The sequence below is a fragment of the Aotus nancymaae genome, unplaced genomic scaffold, assembly GCF_030222135.1.
Source record: "Aotus nancymaae isolate 86718 unplaced genomic scaffold, 86718_ANA_hifiasm-v0.15.2.pri h1tg000025l, whole genome shotgun sequence".
NCBI lineage: Eukaryota > Metazoa > Chordata > Mammalia > Primates > Aotidae > Aotus > Aotus nancymaae.
The window spans coordinates 29,960,951-29,982,624 of NW_026988438.1; the positions used below are offsets into that span (position 1 = coordinate 29,960,951).

General features: G+C 40.7%; 1 protein-coding gene across 1 annotated transcript; it reads left to right on the plus strand.

Annotated features, from left to right (window-relative positions):
• The first annotated feature begins 11,393 nt into the window (after positions 1–11,393).
• On the plus strand, positions 11,394–19,805 carry GGCT (gamma-glutamylcyclotransferase). The gene is made up of 4 exons (XM_012475138.3): positions 11,394–11,656; positions 15,713–15,858; positions 17,117–17,252; positions 19,191–19,805. The coding sequence occupies exons 1-4, from the start codon at positions 11,516–11,518 to the stop codon at positions 19,332–19,334; spliced, it is 567 nt and encodes a 188-aa protein (XP_012330561.1). The 5' UTR covers positions 11,394–11,515; the 3' UTR covers positions 19,335–19,805.
• The last annotated feature ends 1,869 nt before the right edge of the window (positions 19,806–21,674 follow it).

Below are 21,674 nucleotides of genomic sequence, written 5' to 3' on the forward strand. Positions count from 1 at the left end.
AATTTGAGGCTCTATCTATTGAGAACATTTGCTCTCAGCCTTACAATCTGATCCTTATTTTTTGCCAGGCTGCAACCCTCATTGCATTTAGTAGAGGTTGATGCATATTTTTACACCTCTGCAGTTTCAAACTGATTATCAGGTATTTAACCAGCAAAGCCATGCAATATTTCTATGAGTCAACTCAGTGATGAAAGTTTACCACCCACTGATCTAGTCAGTGACAGACCAGAACAATACAAAGATTTGGAATTCTTCCCTTTCTGGCTAACGTACTATTGCTTATCTTCAATTTTCTGGATATTTTAGGATTTTATTGAATATGATTCTTCAAGAACTGAATGATCATCCTAAACAAATCAAGGTCAGTGTATCATCACAGAGCAGCATTTCCTACACTCTCAGTAATATGCTGTCTACATCAAAGGGGTTCTGTGACCCAGGAGGTTTGGGAAACTGAGGATTAAACAGAGCTCCATGGGTTCCCTTGCTACAGGCATTCTCAGTTGCCTTCATACGGCGATGTGCATTGTGAATCTCTAAGTGGAAATACAGAATGCAGTGTTTTCCAGGTCACTGGACCACAGAAGTCTTGTCTGAGGATCACCCATTGGCCCCAGTGTCCCACAGATCACAGTTTGGGAAATGTTGCTGCTTGAGTATAATTGTTATTCTCGAACACCCCAAATTGTTTTGGTTTGGAATTTTTTGTTTTGTTTTTGTTTTGAAACAGGGTATCACTCTATTGCCCAGGCTGGAGTGCAGTGGTGCAATCACTGCTCACCACAGCCTTGACCTCCTGGGCTCTGGTGATCCTCCTGCCTCAGCCTCCCAAGTAGCTGGAACTACAGGCATACATTACCATGCCCAGCTAATTTTTTTTGTATTTTTTGTAGAGATGGGGTTTTGCCATGTTGCCCAGGCTGGTCTTCAAGTCCTGAGCTCATGTGATCCATTTGCCTGAGCCTCCCAAACTGCTGGGATTACAGGTGTGAGCCACCACGCCCAGCCATAAACACCCCACATTTTTAATGGAGCGCTGGGTACTGTAAGAAGGAGACTCCAGGGAAAAAGCAGTATATTAGTAATGACTGATTTTCCCTTCCCACAACATCCGTCAAGCACCTCCTAGGGGCAAGTCTTCTGGCACCATCCCTCTCAAAACCATGATGGCCTTGCATTCACTGAGGGCAGTATTTATGGGAACGGAGTCACCTGTCAAGGAGATGCCTTGAATCTTTTAAACTCACCCGCACTTCAAATCAAAGGAACTCGATGTCCAAGTTATCTACCATCATTCTGCTGTTACTTCTCACAACCACTAATCAGAAATTCTTGTAAATAAAGGTTTTCGGTTTTTCATTATTTTAAGGTGAAATTCACATGACATAAAATTATTTGAATGTGAACAATTCAGTGGCATGTAGTCCATTCACAGTGGTGTGTGTCCACCACTTCTATCTAGAACGAAAGGATTTCCATCTCCCCAAAATAAAACTGCATACCTGTTAAGTAGTTAACTCCCTGTTCCCTCTTTCCCCCAGCCCCTAGTAACTACCATTCTGTTTCTATGGGCCTACCTATTCTGCATATTTCATATAAATTTAATCAACCAGTATGTGGCCTTTTGTGGTTTCTTTCTAACAGCAACGTGCTTTTTAGTTTTGTCTACATGTGGCATGCACCTGTGCTTCAATTCTCTTTATGGCTGCATAACGTTCCATTATATGGATAGACCACATTTGTTTGTCCATTCATCCATTGATAGGCATTTGTTTTCACCTTTTGACCACTGTGAGTAGTGCTGCTATGAAGACTCATGTCCCACTATTTTGTTTTCAGTTTGTTTGGGGATATACCTAGGCGTGGAATTGCTGGGCAACAGAATTAGTCTTGCCACTACAATTTTGTGGCATCCTAAGGCTAATTGAATCGTTCATATGACTTAGCTAGCTTGAGACATCACTTTAATACATTTTAAAAGATGCATATAAAATGCATTACCCTCAGGAAGCTTCAAGTGATTTACTGAAGCAAGTTTCTTTTCTACACATAAAATATATCTATTTCTCCCATGAGTAACTGTTCATTTTCAGTGAGTCATTTGAGTTTCTGTTATTCAGGTATACAGAGTTCCTGGTGTCTTTTTAGCCAACAAAGTTTAACAAAGACAGTAAGTAAAGATGCCTTTTGATAGCTCTGTTATTGGGAGGGGCTGTATTCATGTGAAGAAAGAAAGTTATATATATATATATATAATTTATTTTTATTTTCTGTAGAGACTGGGTTTTGCAGTGTTGGCCAGGCTGGTCTTGAACTCCTGACCTCAAGTGATCCACCCGCCTTGGCCTCCCAAAGTGCTGGATTACAGGCATGAGCCACTGTGACTGACCAGTGATAATATTTTTTTAAAAGGTTGAAATCAGCAGATCAGCTATTCTGGAAAGATTTTTAAACATTCAGTGGGTGTTTGTTGTTGTTGTTGTTTTTCTTTTCTTTTTTAAGAGACAGGGTCTTGCTCTGTCACCCAGGCTGGGGTGCAGTGGTGCAATCATAGCTCACTACAGTCTCAAACTCCTGGGCTCAAGTGATCCTCACATCTTTCACACTTTAGCCTCCTGGGTAGCTGGTACTACAGGCTTGTGTCACCATGCTTGGCTAATTTTTAATTTTTTAGAGGTGGAGTCCTGCTATTTGCCCAGGCTAGTGTCAAACTCCTGGCCTCAAGTGACCCTCCTGCCTCAGCCTTCTAAAGTGCTAGGATTATAGGTGTGAACCACTGCACCCAGCCCAGAGTTTTAAAAAATAGTTAACTAAAGTGCTTCATTTAAGTGTATGTCTCTAAGAAAATTTAATAATTGAGTAAATATTGTTGAATAAACTGGAAACACAAAATCCAAGCACATAAATTAAGCAAATAATGCAATGCAAGCATAGCTCTCACCCTCCATTCATGTTTTCTAGGTGTCATTCCAAAGCCATTCTTTGTAGAGGGGCTTTAAGAAAACACTTGGCTCTCATCTAATTATTATACAAGATATTAAGAATTTACTGAGTTTACAGTTCCTTCTAGGAAGGTAAGAATGAGGTCTCTACCCAAGAGAAACATTGGGATTTTCATTTAAGTAAATCTGTATTCTCATTTAAAATGTTACTACTGCTCTTGTTGGCAATAGACAGACACATGCAACAAAATTTTCCTTTACATTTTAATTTCAACTACATTTAAAGTGTTATAAATACCATGCATACAAAAGCTAAGGGAATAAATGTATTAACTCTGATGCAGTTTGTCAGATTTTAACAGTAGTGAATCTTGGGATTGACACATCTCAATCCAATATAGCTATGGTAAATGACATAGAGATCGCTGAATTGTATTTCCAGGACTTTTCAAAAGTGACTATTAAGGTTGGCAGTGGGATCTAGCAGGTCATTGTCCTAGAACACGTGTGGCCTTCTCCTAAGCCAGACTGGGAAAATTCTGGTTCTTCTATTCACTGACATCTCAAAGGGCAAAGAGGGAGGCACCATGAGATTCTGCAGTCTCAGGATGAGTCTGTATTTTTCCATACAGCAAGGTTGATTTGATGTGGCCTAATTCTCTGATTGATGTGTTGAGAGGCAGGACTACTTGGGAATGTATTCACTGTGTCTGATTTCTCTCTGGGCAATTTATTTGGTCATCAATCTTATTATCCTCTTGACATTAGATTTCTAGATATTGGCCCAAATTCCATAAGATAGGAATTTTTGATCTGAATTTTTAATATATATATTTTAATTAATAGTATATTTTAAAATAAAATCAATACAACAAAAAGGAAAAAACAAAGACAAAAAGTAACCTAAGAATATATGCTCAAAAATGCCAAAAATACAAAAGGATACAGAATTTAAAAAACAAAAGCTTTTTGTTCAACCTGCTGCTCTTCTTCCCACTTCTTCAATTCCATTTCTTTTCCTATAGGCAATCACGGCTAACATTTTGATATTTGCCTTTCCAAAGTGTATAGTTATAGATCGGAATAGAAATGTAGATACAGAGATATCAAAGAAGCGTGTGAGCTAAGTGCACTCAACAATAAACTACACTGGGGCTACTTTTCAAAGTTGCCCTCGAAACAAGAATAAAGATTGTCTGTTGAACATACTGGAATTTTAATACATTCTTTTTTTTCCCCCAGAACATTTCTGATTTTATATATTCTGGCATGTTTCCTTCCCTGTGGCAAACCATAAGCTGAAAGAGATATAAATATAAATACCACTATGTCTAACAAAACTTGAAAGCATTAGTATAAATGTCTACATCTGAAGACAGAGCTAAAGAACAAGTTTCTCTCAGTAAATCAAGGAAAGCTGGGGGGAAAGACCCCAGAGAAAAAAGATATGGGAGCCTGCATGGAGCAGGGGAGATTTTGGCTCTGGTTCGGTTAAGTAGCAAATATGCATCATTCATCTGTGCTGTGGTAAGCTCTATAGTATACATAAATAGATGGTCCCTGCCTCCAAAGGGCTTACCACCTACTGAGAAATCAGACTAGCCAGATAGGAGAGACTCAGATAATGAAGGGCTTGCGTAACAGCCTGAATTTGACAAAGTAATGAACAAAAGGCAGTCTCTACAGGTTTTTATAGATAGGAGTGAGATGATAAAATCAAATTTAAACAATGCGTCTCCACTCCCTTCCGCCCTTCATTTCCTTTCCATGACTGCTACCCTGGCTTAGGCTTTCTTGACTTCGCCTGTTTGCAGGGAACTTGTATTCAGCACTCTGCCATCTCTCCCACTACTTCCTCCCAAGCCCTCCTGAACACAGCCACAAGTTTGATTTTCCAGTGGCATACAGGGGAACGTCTCTGCTCAAAAGTCAAAATGACTCTCCTTTGGCCACTAAATAGTCTGAACTTTTTGGTGCAAAACTCAAGGCCCTCCCAGAACCAATGCTAATCATCTCCTTCTAGATTGCCTCCTATTTCCTGATATTAACCCCTTGCTCTGTAGAAATTGAAGCCGTTTCCCAAAGCCACCTCTGTGATGTCCTTATGTGATTCCTGCCCTCTTCTTGTCCTCCCCTGCAACCCCATCTCCATAGAAAAGCAGAGTCAGAAAAACCACTCCAGAAGCTGTTGCAGTAATCCAAGAGTGAGATGAGGATGGCAGGGAGAGGGTAAGTGTGTGGGCATGTGGAGGAGGGTGGGGTGCAGGGAGTAGCCACAGACCTCATTGACTGATGACAGATAGGGTGTGAAGGAGAGAGGCAAGTCAAAGGTAACTCATTTCTGGTTTTAGGTAACAAACACAAATCTTTCTCAATAACTGCTCATCCCACATCCTTGTAGCTATTGGAGGTTGATATTTATTTCATACTGCCTGTATAACCTGGGACCATATATAATTAATGATGATTTCTCTGTATTCTAGATCACATATATATTTATTTATTTACCTTAATGCAGGCATAACCAAATATTTCATTTTGGGAGCTAGATGTCTTTAAAATACACTCTAAAATGTTATTGTGGAATTAGATACACTGCTTTCCATGTAAACTATTAATATATACATTGAATGCAAATCTGTACTTCATTCCCAGTGTGGTTTAGAGTGAAAGACTTAGGAAAGCACCTGTGAAACCTACAGTGAGAAATTGCACTGGGTCTTGACAGCTGGAGTGGGCAGGACTTTTTCTCTAGCTCCCTTCTCTGCTTGAGCTGTGGTCGGCTTTCTCCTTCTCTGTGACTCAGATTGTCTTCCTCCACTTCTCAGCCCACATGTCTACCATGGCTGGGACGAGCTCAGAGTGTTTGAATGTGTACTCAGGTACGCATTCTCAGGGAAGAAAACTGGAACCAGCAGAAATATCAGATCCCTATGTTCCCTGACCAGTGCTTCCTTCTCTAGAAGGAAAACCTGCTAAGAAGACAAATTACAGTTGGAAGTTTGTTTGGTAAGCATGGAATCACCTGTCTAGCCTCTCAACAAGTCTCGACTGCTCTACCATAAAAAAAAGGCATCCCAAATCCGCCCTTCTTCCAGCTTCACTCCCTAGTCCAAAGCCACCATCCACTCCTGTCAAAATCTCTGCATCAGTGTCTTTGCTTATTTCTTAACTATCATTTTTATCCCTTAGAATTGCTTCTCCACTCAGCATGCAGAATTATCCCTTTGAAATTCAGATTATATCCCTACCTAAAAGACAGCCCAATAGATCTCTTAGAGTAGAATCTAGATTCCTTAACATGGCCTCAAGGGCCACATGACCTGGCCCTGCCTATCTCTCTACCTCATCTCCAACTGCTCCTGCTTTTGTTCCTTCTACTCTACCCACCAGACCGCCTGACCTCAAACATGCTAATAAGCTCATGCTGCATGTGGATTTATTTTCCTAGTGTAAGAAAATGCATTGATCTGTGAACACAAATACATGGTTTGTCTGTTACAGTTCTCATTGCACATCAACAAACTGGCATTCTGATGTGTACATCCATCTCTTATGAGTCTGCTTAGTGTGAATCTGCTCCCTCTGGCGGTACCAACAAGATTGTGTTTCTCAGCCCACAGAGCTAAGACGCAGACTCATGAGACCCAGTCTCTGTCTATACTACTGGAGTTCCACTGTCCCTGAATTGCATTGCCTGCACAGACACCTGGCTTTCCTCAGCAGACACACAGCCTTTGTACCATACAACTCTTCAGGCTTGTTGTGATGTACAAATGTCTTTCCTTGAAATGTTCTTCTGAAAATGGTAAATGTTAAAACTGATTACAATGCTATTGAAAGTGGATGAGCAAGTTGATCTGCTGAGATGTCAAAACAAATTCTATTTTTATTTTTAATCTAAAATATTAGAAAGAATTTTGCTTTCCTATACTTTGCTATGTTTAGTAAATATACACTAATATAAGAATTTTGCTTTACTATAACAGTAGAACCCTCAGTTAGCCAGGCAGTCATCATCCGTCACATAAAAGGTGTCCTGGGGAGGAATGGGAGTGCCTCCTCGGTGGAAGAGGCTGATGGTGGCTCTGGCCCTCATTCAGCCACTTTCCTCATCTTGGTATTTACTTCATTTATCTGTTCCTAGCTAAACAGATTTATAGAGAATTAACTCTCACAAAACAGGAACATGATTTAAAAGATTTCTGCAAAGAATTGGACTGGAACTCTTATTAAAATTTTAAGGACAGGAAAAGAAAAAAAGAAAGGGACAGAGCCAACATTTCTCATACTTCTGGTACAAGCTCCTCATCACATTCATTGTGGTGTAAAAATAATGGTGATCTAGTAAAGATCTGACGAGGTCAGCCAAAATGATACATATAAGAATTTAGTCCTCCATGCAGGAGGGCTGTTAGCAATAAAAATTTCCATCCACTATAACTTATTATTAACTTTGATTTATGTGTTTACATGCCTTGAGATTGGCCAGTGATTGAAACTACCACAATTAATGACAGTTAAATAGTTTTCTAATTTAAAAATTTCTATTTTGTGGATATTATAGAATGTATTTTATATATTGATACATGTATAATTATATACTATTATAATATATTAATATTAACATATTGTTTATGTTCAAAAAATTTTAATGACACAATCAAAAAACTTTAAAGACCACTGGATTAAAAGATGGCATTTGGGGCCCAGCATGGTGGCTCACATCTGTAATCTCAGCACTTTGGGAGGCTGAGGTCAGGGGATCGCTTGAGCCCAGGAGATCAAGACCAGCCATGGGCAACATGGCAAAACCCCGTCTCTACAGAAAGTACAAAAATTAGACATGCGTGTCACACCCGTAGTCCCAGCTGCTCAAGAAATTGAGGTGGGAAGATCACTTGAGCCTGCAAGGTCGATGCTGCAGCGAGCCATGATTGTGCCACTGCACTCCAGCCTGGGAGACAGACCAAGACCTTGCTTCAAAAAATAAAAATAAAAGATGACATTAAGAAGAAATCTGATCTCATTGTCTTTATTATCAAGTGATTGAAGGCTAGAATCATTATTTCATAATCTTGTAGATAGGATAACGATTGTACTTGCAAGTGGGCTATTCATAACTAGATATATCTAGAGCACCAAGCTTTTACAATTGTTAGAAATTTGAGAAGCAGTACCCAGTAATGATTTAGAGTCAGACTGCATGGCTGAATCTCTGCTTCAGTCACTGCTTACTACAACCTGAGGCAAGCTAGTTGACCTACTATGCCTGTTTCCTCTCTGTAAAAGGAGGATAATATCAGTATTTTCCATATAGGACTATATTCAGGATTAAATGAGCTAATACATTTAAGAATTTAGGCCAGTGCAGCGGGTCACGGTGACTGATACCTGTAATCCCAGCACTTTGGGAAGCCGAGGCAGGCAGATCATGAGGTCAGGAGATCGAGGCCAACATAGTGAAACCCCTTCTCTACTAAAAATGCAAAAAAAAAAAAAAAAAAAATTAGCTGAGTGTGGTGGCACACACCTGTAATGCCAGCTACTCAGGAGGCCGAGGCAGGAGAATCGCTTGAACCCGGGAGGCGGAGATTGCAGTGAGCCAAGATCACTCCACTGCATTCCAGCCTGGTGACAGAACTTCTGTCTAAAAAAGAAAAAAAAGAAAAGAATTTAGGCCACTGCCTGGCACTTAAGAAGTGCTCAATTAACTAATATTAATCTGGCTTTGGTTAAATTTGAAAAAACAAACACAAAAACACAAGTAACTTTGTTAACTACTGCCCCTTGCTGGCCAACCTGGGTCAGTACACTGCCATCTCTGGGAAGGTAAATAAACAAATGCTTGGGAGTTAGGAAAGATTTTAAGCGTTGAGGGTAATATTATTGCTTAACTTATGAATATTTTTGCAAAACAGGCTTGAGAAAAATCAACTGTCATGAAATTAAGTAATTAGTGAGACGTGTAGGAAGATAGATTAAGTATCTGTAACAATAATTAAATAATAAGCACATTTTAGATTCTTAAGAGCACTGGAAAAGCAAGACATTTTAAATTGCAGTGCTCTGAAATAGGACCCTTGAGAATTTATGGTGCAATAGAACATGATTTGCCAAGAAAAGCAACTTGCTCCCTGAAATGACCAAGTGCATATTTCAAGTTCTGCCTAGATGTTTGAGGGGTGGGAGGAGGTACTGTCTTCCTATTTGCAGGTTATATAATAATAATGCTATTGCTTATTGAGTGCTCACTACATGGTAAGTGCTTTCCATATATCACCTTTTTCCTTGTTCTTTTTTTAATATGAATATATTTAAACATATATAGACTGAAAAATATAATGAATATCCATGTACATCACTCTTTAACAGTTAACACTTTCTGTATTTTTATTGTTCTGAGTTATCTTAAAATATAAATATCAAATATTTCAACCCTGTATGTCAGTATGTATGTCTAAAAATAGAGAGACATTTTTCTACTGAAGCACAATACCATTATCACACCTAATAACAATTGCTTAATATCATCTAATACCCCAGTGAAAACTCAAATGTCTTCAGTTGTCCCCAAAATATCTTTTATATCTGGTTTGTTAAACCAGAGTCAACAGAGGACAAGCCATGCATTTGCTTATGTTTTTTAAATTTCTCTTAATCTAGAACAGCCATCCCTCAGTCCTGCCTTTTTTTTTTAATGACACTGACTTATTGAACAGACTGGGCCATGTGCTCACTAGGGTGTTCCACCATTTATTCTGGGTTTTTCTGATTGTTTCCTTCTGGTGTCATTTTATTCTTCTATCTTTGCAGTTCCTGAGACAGAAAGATAGATTTAAAGGCTTAATAATGTTCAGGTTAAAATTTTTTGGAAACAATGCTTCATAGATGATGCTGGAGCTTCATACTGCATCAAATTGGGAGACAATGTCAGGTTGGCCACTTTCATGGTGATAAGATTGATCTGGGTTAAGGTAGGAGGGACAAGATTTCCCTGTGTTGTAAAAATGTAACCAGCAGTAATCCCCAGGGAATAATTTGGCATCAGGTGAATATCTTATTCTCTATCACCTTTTCACCAAATGATATCATAGATGATCCTGACATGTATCAATCATGAAATTCTATTATTCACTTAGGATTATTTAGTTGGCATACTTTTGTAAAGAGAAATGTTTCCTCATCAACTAGTCCTATTTAGTTACCCTGAAATACAGCTGCTACTAGAAAGGCTGAATATCTGTTTTCTTAAATGATCACTTTGCAGAGTTGGTATAATAGTCACCACCAATAGTGTGGCAAATGAAGTTAATTTTTTTTTTAATTTGGATTATTCTTTGGGGAAAATGGCTTTTTTATGTTTAAAGTTTTCAATCATTTTGCAATTTGTAATCATTGTTATTTTTGGTTCTCAAATTGTTCTAATTTTGGTCAGTGGGAGACTTCAAGCTGGTTCCCATGTCCTTTTAGAAGGACCTCGTTCGTCGTGACAGGCGTCCTGACTTTCTGACACAAGATGATCTAAGTTGTCCTCACTCACTCCCAGTTCCTGACCTGCCATCAGTCATTTCTCGAAGGAGTGCTTGGTACCTTTTAGTGGGGGGTGGTATTAAGAGATCAATAGCTGGCTTCCAAAAATAGACAATGCTCCTACGCCCTTCGTATTCATGTTTTCATTAAAAATGAACAACAAAGGTTTTAAAAAGTACACTCAGGATGTGTGTATGGGGGGGTGGGGGCAAACACAATATAGGGTTTTCTACTGTGACCCTAACTTAAGATCCCAATTTTAAAAAAGAGGAAACGGAGACCAGAGGTGACCAAGGTAGTAAACGGCAGCGTCAGGAAGTAACCGAAGGCACGTTACTTCCATCAGGGAAGGGAATCCCAGGCATTTAGAGGGGCCGCTCCAGGGGCGACGGGTCCCTTGAAAGGGGTCAGGTTGATGATCAGGGCTGGGCGGTACGGGAACCAGCGGAAAGGGTAAACGGAGCATCCTGCCCGACTCCTCTAGGCCAGGAAGGCAGGACAGGGAGAGCTGCTAGGTGAGGGAGCCGTTGTTGGAGTGGTCAGGGCCGCTATTTCGCCTTAGATCTAACCAGAGCTCCCTACGGCGCAGAGTACTAAAGAAGCACACGTGCGCAGCCCAGAGCGCAGAAACCACTCTTCCACCGCGACCTTCAGCAGGTGGCGGTCGGTCTGCGCACTGCCTGCCCACCCCCCAATCAGAGGTAGCCTTGAGCAAGGGGGGGCGGGACATCAGTGGATCGTGTCCAATGAGGAGCCAGCGCCAGGCTGCTTCGGGACTATTTCTGAGTCTCTGCGGAAGGAGGAGAGAAGGCCGTGGAAATGGCCAATCAAAGGGGGCGACTCAGGTCAGTGGGGATCGGCGACCAATCAGAAGAGCGCTCGCTCCCTACTCGTTCCGCCCACGCTTCCCGCCAGTCCCCTAACCCCTTGGCTGCTAGGCGGCTGTCACTGTGCCGGGGTTTTGGGCCGCCGTGCTGCGCTCTCTGACCGCTCCTTACAGCTCTGCTCCAGGCTTCTGTGCAGGCGTGTAGCGGGACATGGCGAACTCGGGCTGCAAGGACGTCGCGGGCCCGGATGAGGAGAGTTTTCTATACTTCGCCTATGGCAGCAACCTGCTGTCGGAGAGGATCCACCTCCGAAACCCCTCGGCGGCGTTCTTCTGTGTGGCCCGCCTGCAGGTGAGTGCCCCCGCCCGCGCTACCCACGCCGGGGCTGGGATGTCCAGAAGGCGCTTCCTCGGAGGCACACGTGGCCGATCGGGCCAGGAATGCAGTTCTTCCTGATGAGGGTATCAGGACGCGGCTTCCGCCCCCTGGGCAGGTCCACTTCCTCCGCTGCGCCCACTGCCCAGCGGCGCTGCCCCCACTGCCCAGCGGCGCTGCCCCGGCCATGGTGCCCTCTCGGGCTGCCCGGAGCTTTCCCCCGCCTGGCCTTTGCACCGGCTGCTTGTTCTGCACCGATTTGGCCTCTCGTCCACTTACTTAAGAGATTGCATTCAGTTGGTACTTCTGAGAAGCCTTCTCTGACTCGAGTCAGGGAATTAGTTGCTTTCTGTTCTGTACATACCTTTGTTACAGACTTCTCACCTGGCATTTTGAAAATCCATTTACCTGCCTTTCAGCTCCTCATCTGAGAGGCCCTGAAAGCTGGAACCATGTCTTACTCCTAATAATGCTGTGCTTAGTTAGGTCAAAGGGCTGGATGAACTATAACCAGTCTTGGTAAATCATTGCTCTTCGGTCCAGTCCATTCATTCATTTAGCACATATTCTTCCGGCACTCAACGATAGGTATACAAACATGATTGAGTCAAGTGCCTATTCTGAGGACCTCTCAGTCTGTAGGAGGGAGGTGCAATAGAGTATGTACAAAACCTTTTGACAGCGTCGAACGAGACAAACATGATCCCTGCTAACCTCGTCAGAGTTCTTAGTTGCAAGCAACAGAAACTGGCTGATTTAAGCAAAAAAAAAAAAAAAGAATGTGTTGAAAGGCTATTGGAGAGCTCACAGAATGACCAGGAAGGCAGGAGTACAAAGCTGACAAAATGGACAGGCATAAAGGGAGGTGCAGCTACTGTAATACAGTGGGCATCACACAACAGAACCAGCCCACGGAGCCTCTGCTGAGCCACTGCTGAACTTGGTAAACATGGATGCTGTATTGTCCACCACCTGGCCTGGACACTGCCTGCCTCTGTACATCCCTGCAGTTCCTGAAACCCAGATGTGTCAGCCACCCTGGAGTCCCTGCTGTCTTGGTCACTAGCTTCTAATTGAGAGCCCCAGAATGTCCTGATTAGCTAAATTTTGGCCACATACCCACGCCATGACCTTAAGCAAAACTGAGAGAACCAACTTCTAGCCTTTGAAGCCTCAAAAATGGGAGTCAGGCTCTGGTACTCCCTATTCCCAAACTCATAAAGTAGGGATTTCCCAACTGTAGGAAGGGAGTCCAAATGCTTATAGAAAGGGCAGGGGAAGAGATATCCAACAAGAGATTATTCAGTTACAGGTATATGGCCCATCTTAAAAAGGAGGGATGCAAGGAGCAATGGGGTGTATAACCAGAGAACCTGACCTACCCAGGATGCTCAGGAAAGCTCTCCCTGAAAATGCGACTTTTAAGCTGAGACCTGAGTGACTGCAGAGGTGGGGAGCAAACAAAACAGGGAACAGCATCTTCTGCAAAGGACCTGAAGAAAGAGGAAGCTGGATCTTTCAGTCAGTGTGGCTGGAGTTTAGTAAGGGGAATGCGATGAAGACTGGAGAAATGTGGAAGGGCCACATCTTCCAGGACCACAGAAGCCAATAAGACACACTGCAGAACTAAAGCACATGAAAGCTCAGATTTCTATCTTCGAAAGCTCATTCTGGTCACACGGAAAACAGATATGAAGGAGGGAAGAGTGAATGTGGAGAGTTCAGGAAGTTTATGGCAATTTATGCCAAAGATAATGAATGGCATCTTGAACTAGGGTGGTGGCAGGAGAGCTGTTTCAGGGATAACATTGTTTAAGCATAGTGATTGAGTGTGAAGAGAATAGCAAAGATGACTCAGGTTTTTGGCACCAGGTAGATGCAGGTGATGTTTGCAGAGAGAAGAGTAAAATCCAGTTTGGGAGGAGAAAATTATAAGTTCAGTTTGAACATTCTGAATTTGAAATGCTTGCTTAACAGTCAAGTGAACAGAATAATATTAGTGAACATTTATTAAGTACTTACTGTGTGCTAGGCCCTATTCTAAGCACTTCTGAAGCCCAGAAGAGAGATCTGTCTGGGTTTAAAGATGATCAGAATATTTGAAACCATTGAAGGGGATGAGAATGTCTTAGGCAAATCGCTGAATGAATGGAGAAAATGGCCTAGACCATGGGTGTCCAACCTTTTGGCTTCCCTGGGCCACATTGGAAGAAGAATTGTCTTGGACCACACATAAAATACACTAAAACTAATGATAGCTGATGAGCTTTGGAAAAAAAAAAAAAAAAAAAAAAAGGCCGGGCGCAGTGGCGTGGTAGCGCGTGCCTGTAATCCCAGCTACTCAGGAGGCTAAGGCAGGAGAATTGCCTGAACCCAGGAGGCGGAGGTTGCGGTGAGCCGAGATCACACCATTGCGCTCCAGCCTGGGTAACAAGAGCGAAACTCCGTCTCAAAAAAATAAATAAATAAAAGCCTGTAAATAAATTTTTGTGATCTCTGCGACCACAGGTAAGCACAAAAGTTCCTGCATTCAAAGGGTTGGACACCCATGCCCTAGACTGAGCCTTGAGCAACTCCAACATTTAAAAATCAGGTAGTGGAGGAGGAGTTGGCAAAGGAGATTGAGATCAAGGAACAGCCTGAAAATCAGGAAAAAGGCAGATCAGGAGAAGGTGGTCACCTTTGTTCCGCTGAGAAGTGGAACAAGAAGAAGAATGAAAATTGTTTATTGGATTTAGCAGTACACAACCAGTTAGTGTGAATTGTAACTTCTATCAGATTTCCTGATGTCCTGCCAGGGACATGTCCTAGAAGAATATCTCTTATACTAAATAAAGGGTACTGGTTGCTCTAACCAACCCTATTCCTGAGATGTCTGACAAGTTTTTTGAGAAAATATAAGTGACAGGGATAAAATATAAACCTGAAAAAGATCCTAGAATTATCATTTAGTCCAACTTTTTAAATTTGTCTATAAGGAAACTAAACTCTGGAAAGATGGAAGGAAATCTTTCTAGACCAGATAAGCCACATAAGGGTTCTGTTGCCTATTTGTTGTTGTTTGTTTGTTTTTTAAGTTTGTTCTTTCATGTAAGGATTTTTAATCTTCCCCAGGACTCTACCCCCTGGTTGCCCACCTCTGTGAGGAAAGAAGTTAAACTAGAAACCTAGTTTCATTACTTATTAATTCTAAAACCTTAGGCAGGTTGCTTAATCTCCTAACCCACAGTGTTTATTGCTGTAAAATAGATATAAGAAAGATGCTAGCAAGATAAAAGAGAATGGTCCATATCATGCTAGTGGCACTGTGTACAAAATGATTCCACCCGCCTCAGCCTCCCAAAGTGCTGGGATTACAGACATAAGCCACCATGCCTGGCCCCCAAAACACACTCTTTTATCCATGCCTTTGGGCATGCTCATCCCCTGCTGAAATGTCCTTCCCATTTGCAGTTAGTGTTAGCTGCTCTTATGATTATTGTAGATAAATTAGTTGCTTTCTGTTCCGTACATACAGATTATTGTAGATAAATTCATAAGTACACAAATCATTCATCCTCAAATGCCAGGTCCCTCAGGGCAAATACGGTAATATATCCCGGTAGGATACTCTACAGACATAAAAGAAGATAGAATATTCTTATAACCCACATGTAGCCATCCCCTAGCTTGTCTCTAAGTAAAAATTTATGTGTATGTAAGAAGACTGGGAAGTAATTTGCAAAAATGAAAACAGTTGTGTTAAGGCATTGGGGTTATGGGATTTTTTTTTCCTTAAACTTTTTGTTAAGATGTCTATACAGTTTCAGTATATGTTTCATTTTTAACTAAAAATATATTTTTTAAATGCTCCTTGAGATCTGGGTCCTTGTCTGTTTAACTTTATATTTTCCACAGCTTCTTACGCATAGAAGGAACTCAGTTTGTTGAATGTTTTAATTGCATGGAGTTCAAGGTAAATCCTTTTTATTTTGAGGAGGGAAATTTGGGTTCAAGTGGATATTGATCATATCACTTTGATTTCCTTTGTAGGATTTTAAGCTTGACTTTGGCAATTCCCAAGGCAAAACAAGTCAAACTTGGCATGGAGGTATAGCCACGATTTTTCAAAGTCCTGGCGATGAAGTGTGGGGAGTAGTATGGAAAATGAACAAAAGCAATTTAAATTCTCTGGATGAGTAGGTGGCTTCTAATTATAAGTTAAACAATAACTAAGTCAGAAAGCGGATTATATGTGAGGATGTATATCTGTGTGTTAGTTTTTTAAAACCACATACTACAGACATAGTCTTTATACTTTTAGAGTCAACATAAAAGGCATGATAATGTGAGTTTGCTAAAAAGTCTAGAAGGGCTACACTTTCTGATAAAGATTTGGGGCGATGTTTGTAATCTCTTTTGTAAAAGATGGAAGCCCTTATTTTTCATTCTATTGTCTTTTATAATTTTTCTTTGTAGTTTCATAATGTGAAAAGACATGAAGATTTTTGTAATTGTTACTTTTTTTTAATTTGGAAAGTACCTGAATTTAGTTTTTAGAGAACAATTATTTAAGATGGCAGGTGAATAAGTAAATAATACTTTGTAAAAGCATTTAACAACATATCAGAAATGCTTTGATATTTTTTATAACTACAGCTTTCAGAGTTGTGTAGCATTTCGTACAAAGAAAGTTACAAAAAAAGAGTAGGCCTTGAGAAGAGAGGATTATTCGACATGCTCGATACTTTACCTCACTTGTGAAGGAGAATGAGCCATCCTCTCTACCCTTTTTCTTGCTGTCAGAACACCATCTATTTTGATAGCCTGAAGAACAATGTTTCAGGGGTATGGGAGAAAACTACATTGAAGTCTCTTTTAAGACAAGATAAATATGGAGAGTTCTGTTATGAGTATAACAAGTAATATTATGTCTCAGGCCTTCTAACTGAAATGCTAAGCTAAGCTTACTTTTATTTATTTATTTTTGAGACGGAGTCTTGCTGTTTCCCAGCCTGGATTGCCACAGTGGGATCTCGGCTTACTGCAACCTCCGCTTCCGGGTTCAAGTAATTCTCCAGCCTCAGCCTCCTGAGTAGCTGGGACTACAGGTGCTCACCATGATGCCTGGCTAATTTTTGTATTTTAGTGGAGACGGGGTTTCACCATGTTGGCCAGGCTGGTGTTGAACTCCTGACCTCAAATGATCCACTCACCTTGGCCTCCTAAAGTGCTGGGATACAGGTGTGAGCCACTGCACCCAGCTTAAATGCTAAGCTTACTTTTGATGCGGTAAATTTATATGTTCTATATCCCAAATACATAGGGAGCAAATATGTTCATATGTAGTTAAATGTTTAATCCCATACTCCTTCTTGACTATTATAAAAAGACTTTACCCAGTGAGCTAAGTTGGCTAGGTCAAATATGGTTAAAATTTGGCTCTTCTGGTTTCAGGCAAGAAGGGGTTAAAAGTGGAACATATGTTGTAATAGAAGTTAAAGTTTCGACTCAAGAAGGAAGAGAAATAACCTGTCGAAGTTATCTGATGACAAATTACGAAAGTGCTCCCCCATCCCCACAGTATAAAAAGGTAAGCTGTTTGCAGACTGGTGGTGATTACGTTTTAAATTTCACTGAGAGAAACTAAAGAATATATATATATTCTTTATTTGCCCACCTCAGCCTCCCTAAGTGGTGGAATTACAGGGGTGAACCACCACACCAGGCCCAAAGCTTTTTAAATATATATATATATATATATATATATATTTTTTTTTTTTTTTTTTTTTTTTTCCTTGACACGGAGTTTCACTTTTGTTGCTCAGGCTTGAGTGGAATGCTGTGGTCTCAGCTTACTGCAACCTCCGCCTCCCAGGTTCAAGCAATTCTCCTGCCTCAACCTCCCGAGTAGCTGGGATTACAGGCATATGCCATCATGCCTGGCTAATTTTGTATTTTAGTAGAGACAGGGTTTCTCCATGTTGGTCAGGCTGGTCTTGAACTCTCATCTCAGGTGATCCAGAATATATTGTTTTTAAAAGGCTTTGGGCCTGGTGTGGTGGTACACCCCTGTAATTCCACCACTTTGGGAGGCTGGGGTGGGCAAATCACCTGAGGTCAGGAGTTTGAGACCAGCCTAGCCAACATGGTGAAACCTCATCTCTACTAAAAATACAAAAATTAGCAGGGCACGGTAGCAGGTGCCTGTAATCCCAGCTACTTGGGAGGCTGAAGCATGAGAATTGCTTGAACCCAGGAGGCAGAGGTTGCAGTGAGCTGAGATCAGGCCACTGTACTCCAACCTGGCTGATAGTGAGTCACTGTCTCAAAAAAATATAAAAAGAAATAAAAGGCTTTGTATGTTTTAAATTCCACATAAGCTTTATTTTAATAAAAATGTTTTTAAATATAAAAATGATAGTTATTTACCTAATGTACCGATTCAAAAACATTGTTATGTGTAATGGTAGAATTATGTTTTTAAAACTACTTTTTAAAAAAGTTTAGAAATGTACATGAGTCAGAATTCTAGACGTGTTTTCTTCCTTTCTTTCTTTCTCTCTCTTTCTTTCGCTTGGCAATACATTTTTGTTTCATTTTTTATGATGTAGACATGTATTTTCTTAAGGTAGAAAAGAATATGTATGAGCGTATTTTAATAATTTAGTCTCTCTATATATAGATATAGATATCTATGCTTTTGTAATGTTATTCCCCCCACAAAGCAGTATTTTATGAATACCAAGATTCATTATGATAGGGGAAAAAACTTACTTTCTACTGCTGAAATGTTTTTCATCATTTTAGATGAAAATGATGAAAAAACAGTAGCATTTCATTACTGCTGAAATGTTCTCCATCATCTCCATAGATGGAGAAAGAAAAGTCACACTGCCTTCCAGAATCAGGGAAATCACCCTTGCAAGCACAGGACTAGAATGTGAGATAGAGACCCCAACATTCCTGTTCAGAACCCAAGCTTAGCTGTCTGTTGGCAGGCCCAGTCAGGTCATGGCACCTGTAATAGGTAATCTGGTTCCTGGGCCTCATCTGGAATTGTCTAGTATGGAGCCTAGAGAAATTAGCCTGGTATGGATCTTGAAAGTATTGTTGAACACAGTTGTCATTCATTCCCCCATGTCTAATTCAGAGCAAGAGTAAACTCTGGCATTGAAGCTGAAACTGCTGTCTGTAAACTTTGATTTTTTTTTAAAGAATGGTATTTTTTTTCTTAAAAGGTCATACAAATTCTATACAATAGATATTTTTGTCTTCATATTAAAGTATTTAAAATCATATATTGAGAAAGTTGATATTCCATGAGGATGCTTCATTTGGCTTTGAAAACATCATACACATTCATGCTCCATGTGGAAGGAATGACTGTGCTCTGTTTGTTCTATAATTGTTTAGAGTTATCTGAAAGCTAGTATTTCATACTTTGAGAAGGTAAATAAAGCTGTGGTATGGTACATTAAATTATATTCCTAACTAAAAAGGTATTTTTGTTTGTTTGAACCATTTCCAGATTATTTGCATGGGTGCAAAAGAAAATGGTTTGCCACTGGAGTATCGAGAGAAGTTAGAAGCAATAGAACCAAATGACTATACAGGAAAGGTCTCAGAAGAAATTGAAGACATCATCAAAAAGGGGGAAACACAAACTCTTTAGAACATAACAGAATATATCTAAGGATATTCTATGTGCTCACATAAAATATTTTTAACACCTGAGAACAGGAATCAGGGGGATCTCCATGTTTGATCCATTTTCAGCAGTGCTCTGAAGTACTATCTCACTTGGGTGATTACTTGTTTTTAGACTATAACAAGAAACTGGGATAGGAGTTAGACAATTTACAAGGGGGATATGAGGGCCTGAAATGTGTGACGAATGGATGTGCGCACCCCTTCTGTAAACACTGAAAGCTATTCTCTTGAATTGATCTTAAGCGTCTCCTTGCTCTGGTAAAGGATAGATTTGTAGCTCGCTTCGTGATGGTGCTGGTGAATTGCTCTGCTCTGTCTGAGATTTTTAAAAATCAGCTTAATAAGAGTAATCTGCAGACAATTGATAATAACATTTTGAAAATTGGAAAGATAGTATACTGTTTTTAGAGGAATAAACATATTTGTGGTTTAACCTGTTGTCCCTACTAAAGCACTTCATTTCATTATGTACTAAATCATCACACATGCGGGGTCTGGGCTTGTGGTTTAACCGGTTGTCCCTACTAAAGCACTTCATTTCATTACGCATTAAATCATCACACATGCGGGGTCTGGGCTTGGCCATGCAGCGTCTGTAGTAGAGTAGTAGTGTACAGACTCTGGAGACAGCCAAGGATCAATTGTCAGTGCTCCCATTTCTCACTGGGAGACTTGGGGTGAGTTTATTCTCTTTGTCTTAGTTTCCTCACATATCAAGTGAGAGTCAAAATGTCTATATCTTAGGATTATTTTGAGGATTAAATTAGTATATAAAAGTAATAAGGTTAGCACAGAAAGTGGCATATGGCAAGTCTTAGCAATTATTATTTTATTGAAGTTTTAAGTTTGCCCAGTCCCATCCTTGGAACAGGATTTTAAAGTAGGAGAGGCAGTATTATGAAGGGAAAAATGTGGAGAGGCAGAGGCACTTGGATTCTTGGCTTTTCAAGAAATGGTGACCTTAAATTTATTTACTGAGTAAAGGCAAGAAGAGTCATGAATACTGGTTATCAAAAATTGTCTTATGTGTCTGTGGAATGCAGTGAGCTGTGCCTTCTGAACTGGGATAGGGTGAACTAGTTGCAGGAGTATGAAATAAAAATGTGTTCTCCTGTGAAAAATGTAAAAGGAATTTTCAGGCTCCAGTTGCAATTCTGTAGTGAGGCTGTCATAGCCACAGGTTAGACCATATTTCGTAGCCGTCACACCTCACTATGTTCCCACATATCCTCCCATATTCTAGTTTTCTCCTTGTTCTTAACTCCTCCCAGGGACACCAAGTTTGCCAGTGACCAAGAACCCACTTAGAAGGCTTATAGTAGTATAGTGAGCAAGGCTCAGTTTTGCTGTTTATACTAAGAATTGAATATTATTCTAATAATCTTTCACATAAAATGACAACTTTTATTAAGGAATTCAAGATACTAACAATAAAAACCATGTCTGCCTTTTTTTTTTTGAGACTGAGTTTCACTCTTGTTACCCAGGCTGGAGTGCAATGGCGCGATCTCGGCTCACCGCAACCTCCGCCTCCTGGGTTCAGGCAATTCTCCTGCCTCAGCCTCCTGAGTAGCTGGGACTACAGGCGTGCGCCACTATGCCCAGCTAATTTTTTGTATTTTTAGTAGAGACGGGGTTTCACCATGTTGACCAGGATGATCTCGATCTCTTGACCTCGTGATCCACCCGCCTCGGCCTTCCAAAGTGCTGGGATTACAAGTGTGAGCCACCGCGCCCGGCCATGTCTGCCTTTTAAGAAAAATGTGGGGCTGGGCACAGTGGCTTACACTTGTAATCCAGCACTCTGGGAGGCAGAGGTGAGAGGATCCCTTGAGGATAGGAGCTCAAGACCAGCCTGAGCAACATAGCAAAAACCCATCTCTACAAAAAAAAAAAATTTAAAAATTAGGCATGGTGGCATGTACTTGTAGTCCTAGCTACTCACAAGGCTGAGGTAGGAGGATCATTGGAGCCTAGGAGTTTGGGCTGCAGTGAGCTATGATTGTGCCACTGCATTCCAGCCTGGGCAGCAGAGCGAGACCCTGTCTAAAAAGAAGACAAAACATCTGATAATCATGAGAAATAGTTTTTTAAATTGTTTCCATGGTAATACTTGAAATGCAAATGTTATATGTAAGAGGTTTCCCTTTCTACCAATGATTTTGGCCCTCTAACCACAATACCGACAGATCCTATTGAAACTGTAACAAATAGTTTTTGAAAACCACCTCTGGACTTGCAAGAAAATAAGGAAAATCTTCAAGGTGTACCAATTCCTCCCCCACAAAAAGAAAAAAGATGA